Source organism: Macaca nemestrina, chromosome 11 (genome assembly GCF_043159975.1).
Source record: "Macaca nemestrina isolate mMacNem1 chromosome 11, mMacNem.hap1, whole genome shotgun sequence".
Classification (NCBI taxonomy): Eukaryota; Metazoa; Chordata; class Mammalia; order Primates; family Cercopithecidae; genus Macaca; species Macaca nemestrina.
Window position 1 is genome coordinate 125725969 of NC_092135.1, and position 6995 is coordinate 125732963.

The window sequence follows — 6995 nt, forward strand, 5'->3', positions numbered from 1 at the left end:
GCAGCATCCCCTCTCCTCTGAGTCAGAGAGTCCTGACTAATGGTACAGGGTTAGCAAATAGCCGAGGAGCTCTGCCTAGGGAGGACAAAATAACATAACCTGAGACCACTCTTTTCTTTTCTGTATTCAAAGTGCTCTCCTCCATCTAAAGGGATGTTTTGCAAATTAATAAATAGTTACAAATAATGTAGGAATGAAAGATCTTTGTCCTGGGCTGATACAATGGAGAAATGTACAATAGCTAGGGAAATTGTAATCCCACTGTGACTTTTACAATTACCAAAAAAAGAAAAGGGAGTTGTTAGATGTTTACTGTTCTATATTATAGATGGCTTTAAAAAAACAAGTGAAACCTAAATTTAGCAAGATTTTGAAGTCAGAAGGACCCGTTAAGGAAGCGCACAAAAGATCATGTGAGATTCTGCCTTGGAGATTTGCATAAACAACAGGGAAGTAGCACTGAGTCTTAGGTCAACATTCTTCCCCAGAGTTAGTATATAATCTCCACCCCCAGCAGAAGGAGGCATCAGACCTCCTCACCTCTCCTGAGTCCTCTCTGCTCACTTCTCCTGAGTCCTCTCTACTGACACCATGGGTTGCTGTGGTTGTGGAAGTTGTGGTGGCTGCGGTGGTGGCTGTGGTGGTGGCTGCAGTGGTGGCTGCGGTGGTGGCTGTGGTGGCTGTGGTGGTGGCTGTGGCAGCTGCACCACCTGCAGGTGCTACCGGGTGGGCTGCTGCTCCAGCTGCTGCCCCTGCTGCCGCGGCTGCTGTGGGGGCTGCTGTAGCACGCCCGTGATCTGTTGCTGCCGCCGCACCTGCAGCTCATGTGGCTGTGGCTGTGGGAAGGGCTGTTGCCAGCAGAAGGGCTGCTGCCAGAAGCAATGCTGCTGCTAGGTGGGCTGGCCTGGCCTCTGTCCTGTGGCAGGATATGCTGGGGACTTTCCTTCACCCCATTCACCTGCCTTACCTGTCCTCTGGGTATCCTAGCACTTATGCTCTTGGACTGTGACTTTGCTCCTGAAATCTGGGTTCCTGTATTTTCTGCTTTGGGTGTTCCCAGTCTTCCTACATGAAAAGTTTCCTCTCTAATATCAAGCAGTCAAAACAAAGATGTGAGGACAACCTACCTCTTCAGGAAGAGTCCACATCACTGAGCTCAACGAGGATTATGATTCCCAACAGACTTTTTGATGTATATGATCATTTCATTTCCATGTGCGTGCTTTTCTCTGCTTCTTTTCTCTCTTATATTCCTATTTGTCAATAGCTACTTTCTGAATCTCCTAATAAAATAAAAACATATCACTAAAAGTTTATCTTTGCCTTTATTTTGGTTTGAATATATCTCACATTCTAGAAAATCTTGATCTCTCTTAGAAAGCCTTTCATGGATGGGCAGTGATAGTGGAGAGAGTCAAAGACCCTGAGAGTAGCTTCCTGCTTCTGTTGTTTGTGCCCTCCAGTTACCAAACAGAATACTTGAATGTCCAGCATTTCTCTACAGGTTGTATTCAATTTTGAGATGGGAGGTTCCTTTAAAAAGAGATAAGCTGGGCTGGGCGTGGTGGCTCACATCTGTAATCCCAGCACTTTGGGAGGTCGAGGTGGGCAGATCACCTGAGGTTGGGAGTTCGAGACCAGCCTGGCCAATACGGTGCAACCCCATCTCTACTAAAAATACAAAAAAATTATCCAGGCACGGTGATGCACACCTGTAATCCCAGCTACTCAGGAGGCTGAGGCAGGAGAATCACTTGAACTCGGGAGACAGAGGTTGCAGTGAGCCGAGATCGTGCTACTGTACTCCAGCCTGGGTGACAGAGCGAGACTGTGTCTCAAAAAAAAGACAAGCTTCCTGAATGCATTCAAAATCCTGTTTTATTCACAAAGAACTAATTCGAACAAATTTTCAGAAACACACCTCTTTGCAAAATGCGGGTGACTACATGTGCTTTAGATTTCCATCTACTGGGGCCATTTACTCCTTGCCTGGAGGGCAGAGTTCCATCCTTTCTTAGAAGCCTAATGTTTACCACCCCCCACCACACCATAAATTCAGCCAACAGTGCACATTTAGAACTGTGGTATTATCGAGTTAGCTTTCACATTTCCCTAACCACAAAATTAATGCCATCAGGTTTTACTGACTATGTAGGCATTGATGAACATTGGATTTGGGCTTTATCTTAGCCCTCCTGGCTTTCTTGTATCCACCTTGGGCCCCACTTCTTATTTTCAAGTCAGTTGCTATTTGCTTTTCTGTCTAAATTAATTTAACCATGATTGGAGTATTGTTAAGGCTTATGGTTTCTTTCTAATTCATTTCAGATATTACTTAATAACTTAAACTGTGATTTATGTTTTCGTTCATTTCTTCTGAATTCATAAGCCTAAGGGGACTTGAGATTAGAATAATCTAATCTGTGTCCTTTTGCCGGACAAGTGAATCCATTTCTGATAGAAAAACCATTTTTGTGTGTATAGGATCTATGGTGTTTTTTATACCCAGAGAGAAATTAGATAATAATTAGATAATCCTCAATAATCATCATTCACTTGGAAGGTATAAATTGAAAGGCAAATGACGTTTTATGACTCAGACCATGAGTAGTCTATAAAAGCATTAACAATTTTTAGAAGAGACTTCTTTCTGTTGACCAACACTCATCAAGAGACTCCTAGATGTAGGCCAGGCCTGCTGGCTCATACCTGTGATCCCAGCACTTTGGGAAGCTGAGGCGGGTAGATCACTTGAGGTCAAGAGTTTGAAACTAGCCTGGCCAACATGGTGAAACCTCATCTCTACTAAAAATACAAAAATTAGCCAGGCGCGGTGGCACATGCCTTTAATCCCGGCTACTTGGGAGGCCGAGGCACAAGAATCGCTTGAACCCAGGAGGTGGAGGTTGCAGTGAGCTGAGATCGCGCCATTGCATTCCAGCCTGGGCAATGGAGCGAGACTCTGTCTCAAAAAAATAAAATAAAATAAAGAAACTCCTAGATATAAAGGCAGGTTTAAGGGGGTGAGACCAGTTCAGAGATGGAGCAAGTCCTGCCGTGGACTGTCTTTGGGATGGGATGCATTGTGCACAAAGAATGATCATCCTAGGCAAAGTGTGGTATTTGCCATGGTATCCCTATCAGAGGTGGGAAGCTAGCTTCCCTGAAACCATCTAGAATGACTTCAGAGCACTGAATCTTGTGGCTTCTTATTCTCTGTGGACTTTGCATTACATGCTCCCTCCCTCACACTTGGTCTGTTTAGGGCGGTGCCAGAGAGAGTTTCAGGCTGAAGCTTGTGCAGTTGCATGGCAGAGGCCGTGGCCCGCAGGGCGAAGGTCAGCACGCATGTCTGTACGGTAAGTTTCCTCATCCCTGGGTCCCAAGGCTCTAGTTTCTCAGATGGACTTAATACTAAAAAAAGAAAAAAAAAAAAGATGGTCAGAATTTAAAGAAGATATTTCTGTAGTTCAATTGTTCCCAACAAACTGTTTTCATTTTTCAGTCTACTAGTATTGTCACTTGGTTCACAAATCCCTATAAGCCCTGCCTAAAAATTCCCCCACAGTAAGGGATAGTTGACTACATTTGTGCTAATTATTCAGACAACCTAAACCAAGACTCAAATTCACACCTGGATTACAGGGAGGTGCCTCCAGCTACTCCTCTGCTGAGGTGAGATGCAGACGGGTGTCCCCGGTGCACTGCATGGTGAGTTTTGCCCGTCTCTCCCAGGTGGGCCCCAGCGTGACATGTTTAGCCCCTGCCACAGGTTCCCCTCCCTGTCCTTCCCTGACTGAGCCCCAGGAACATTCAGATGCACTGATGGGCACCCCTGCACCTCTTGCTCGTATATTCCACCCTGACACCTGTGAGCGAGCCCGTGGGTCCTCTCTCCCTGTCTGCCTGGCTGAGACCACTCCCCCGGTGCCGCCTCCTATGTGACCCCCTCTTGGCACGCGGTGACTCCATCTCCTTAGGACCTGTGATTGGAATACACTGTTTTCCTGAACCTCTCCTTTGTCTCTTCTTTTTATTTATTTATTTATTTTTTAAATTTTTGAGATGGAGTCTCGCTCTGTTGCCCAGGCTGGAGTGCAGTGGCACGATCTCAGCTCACTGCAAGCTCTGCCTCATGGGTTCAAGTGATTCTCCTATCCCAACTTCCCCGGTAGTTGGGACTACAGGCACATGCCACCACGCCCAGCTAATTTTTGTGTATTTTTTTTTTTTAGTTGAGCTGGAGTTTCACCATATTGGTCAGGCTGGTCTTAAACTTCTGACCTCAGGTGATCCGCCCGCCTCGGCCTCACAAAGTGCTACAATTACAGGCATGAGCTACCGCGCCCAGCCTCCTTTGCCTCTTCTTGTGGCCATGCCTGACGGACCATCTGACTATCTCATAATATGTGTGTGTGTGTATATATATATGCACACACATACACATGCACAACACAAACCTTACACTAGGCCACCTGGGCTCTTTTTTCAGGAATCTGTGTCAACATGAGTAGTGACACCCAGCAAATCCTGGCAGACAGCCACTGTTTACACTGACTGGAAACAAATTCACACTTTCAACGAGTGGGACAGGAGGAGCAAGTGCCTAAGAAGTGTTGGGTCTTGGTGTCTGGAAAAGCCACATGTCCCAGAATCCTGCCCGTTGGGTTGGTCCACATTACTGTGTGGGAAAAGCGACTTGAGGGGTCCTCCCTCATGAGAAAAAGTGGATGCCCCTTGCCTTAGCGTAAGATGGATGAACTGATGCTTCTCTCCTGACCCCACTCTTCCAGCTGAGAACCATCACAAGGAGGGGGCAGTTCTACGGCTGAAGACTGGGAAGGAAGAATGAGTGAGAGGGTGGGACCCCAGAGGTAAATCCTAAAGGCTGAGAGTAACTAAGGGGCTTTGGGTAGCCTGAGGGTCCTAGAGGCACAGGGCTCTTGGAGCTGGAAAGGGAATAGAGCCAGAGCCGGATGAGTGCCCAAAACCACCTTGTCAATTTAGACATCGGGAGGCTCATCTCGCACCCGCCTCCGAATCCGCTCTTCTGAATTTCAGGGTGGAAGGAAAACTGTCTTTCTGTGACAACATCTTCCCCTCTTTGGAAATCTTATTTGACATGGTTATTTGACCCATGTTCCCTGTGTTTATAACATTCATGTGGTCAGTTCAACCTGTTTAAGCTTCTATCCAGAGCCAAGCTCTGCTTAGAGTAACAAGGAAACACCCTAAGTGGCCCTGGTGTGGTTGCAGCAAGAACCAGCTTCTCCTAGAGACACACCCAAGGAGCTTGACTTCCCTCGGCCCCCGCCCCACTGCTCGCCCAAGCTGGGATTCCCCACTCTCTACCTCGTTTCCTTCTCACTTTGCTGCTAAACCAGCCACAATAAATCAAGAATCTGGAGTCTGCAAAGAAAAGAATCAGGGAATTTCGGGGACATTTTTTATTACGCATGAAGACACTCTCAGTAGGGCGTATGATTATTTTGATTCTAATGCTGATATTCTCCCATTACAGTGAAAGCTAATTTTGTAGTTCGAAGTGGTTGATACCACGGACTTCTATGATACCTGACATGGCTAAGAGCCAAATTTCATCTTTGCCCAAAGGTGACCAGGCTCCTGAATGATCATATGACCATTTGCAGTCTGAACAGGTATTTATGACTCCAGACTTCTCTTTCTAAGACTCTATCAAGAGAGAGATTTGGGGAAAGTTTTGGTTTATGATAATGAAGTGTCAGGCTGAGGATGTGCCCCCAAGTCCCTTCCTTCTTTACAAACCCACAATGGATTAATCATCCATGAATCTGTGTCTTTGTCAAGAATTCATCTAGTTTTTTATTCTTTGATTTATCTTTTGGGATAAAACTCATTTTTCCCCATGGACAGACAGTTTAGAGACTGGAAAGAACAAAAGAGATAGCTCTTTGAGAATGATTTAGTATAACTTATTAAGATAAGTGTTGCTTTGTGTATACAAATATACCCAGGCAGCGGTAAAAACAGCATGGAAATGAAGGCAACCTTAGAGGCATTTCAAGAAGGTCTAACTATTTTGACTCCATTTCGTTGAGGTCGTGACTTGAATTGTAATCAACATAGAAGGCTGCATGGTTATCATTTTTGTTGGTGATGATTAAATGCAGGCAGAATCACAAACAAACTGTAGGAATGTAAAATACTCACAGGCAGGTGACAGGTTCAGGTCATGCTTGTGTCCTGTTAGTCAGTGGCAGACAGAAGGGGAAAGCTTACCTACAGCAGTTACCTGCAGCAGCTGCCAGAGGCAGGTGCCTCGCCTAGCAGCAGCATTGCTTCTGGCAGCAGCACTTCCGCTGGCAACAGCCCTTCTGCTGGCAACAGCCCTTCCCACAGCCGCAGCCACATGAGCTGCAGGTGCGGCGGCAGCAGCAGATCACGGGCGTGCTACAGCAGCCCCCACAGCAGCCGCGGCAGCAGGGGCAGCAGCTGGAGCAGCAGCCCACCCGGTAGCACCTGCAGGTGGTGCAGCTGCCACAGCCACCACCACAGCCAACACAGCCACCACCGCAGCCACCACAGCCACCACCGCAGCCACCACAGCCACCACCACAGCCACTACCGCAGCCACCACAACTTCCACAACCACAGCAACCCATGGTGTCAGTAGAGAGGACTCAGGTGAAGTGAGGAGGGAGGACTCAGGAGAGGTGAGCAGGTCTGATGCCTCCTTCTGCTGGGGGAGGCCCTTATGTACCAACTCTGGAGACAGGAGAGGGAAGACACATGACCACTTCCTTGTTGTCATTTGACTTGATGTACGTGGAGAAATCTCTCCATCTCATATTGACTTTCCTTTCAGACATCTTTGTCTTCACTACATTTTCGGTTTTGTTTATTTTTTTCGTAAAACTGTATTCCAGTATAAGTTAAAAAGGCCTAAAAGTTCTAGGGACGCATTCTGGGAGCTGAGGTGTGGTGAGGCGTCCTTAGCCATGACGGCCTTCTCC

At 46.8% G+C, this 6995-nt stretch overlaps 3 protein-coding genes and 1 long non-coding RNA gene across 5 annotated transcripts in view; 2 read left to right on the forward strand and 2 right to left on the reverse strand.

Moving 5' to 3' along the window:
- Window positions 1–6995, forward strand: part of LOC105473972 (uncharacterized) — a 34563-nt gene that overhangs the window by 24135 nt on the left and 3433 nt on the right. For both annotated transcript variants that reach the window (XR_982604.3, XR_011610105.1), the window contains exons 2-4: window positions 3266–3359; window positions 3646–3711; window positions 5522–5660. This is a non-coding gene — a long non-coding RNA (uncharacterized lncRNA). The remainder of the gene's footprint in view (window positions 1–3265; window positions 3360–3645; window positions 3712–5521; window positions 5661–6995) is intronic.
- On the forward strand, window positions 131–1136 carry LOC139357231 (small cysteine and glycine repeat-containing protein 7). Its single transcript, XM_071073472.1, has one exon. The coding sequence runs from the start codon at window positions 592–594 to the stop codon at window positions 892–894; it is 303 nt and encodes a 100-aa protein (XP_070929573.1). The 5' UTR covers window positions 131–591; the 3' UTR covers window positions 895–1136.
- Window positions 2377–6995, reverse strand: part of LOC105473974 (putative solute carrier family 19 member 4) — a 39687-nt gene continuing 35068 nt past the window's right edge. The window contains 3 exon segments of the mRNA XM_071073475.1: window positions 2377–3286; window positions 3288–3334; window positions 3337–3414. Coding sequence (XP_070929576.1) covers window positions 3155–3286; window positions 3288–3334; window positions 3337–3414 — 257 coding nt within the window. The 3' untranslated portion in view covers window positions 2377–3154.
- Window positions 5773–6644, reverse strand: LOC139357232 (small cysteine and glycine repeat-containing protein 7-like). The gene has a single exon (XM_071073473.1). The coding sequence runs from the start codon at window positions 6642–6644 to the stop codon at window positions 6306–6308; it is 339 nt and encodes a 112-aa protein (XP_070929574.1). The 3' UTR covers window positions 5773–6305.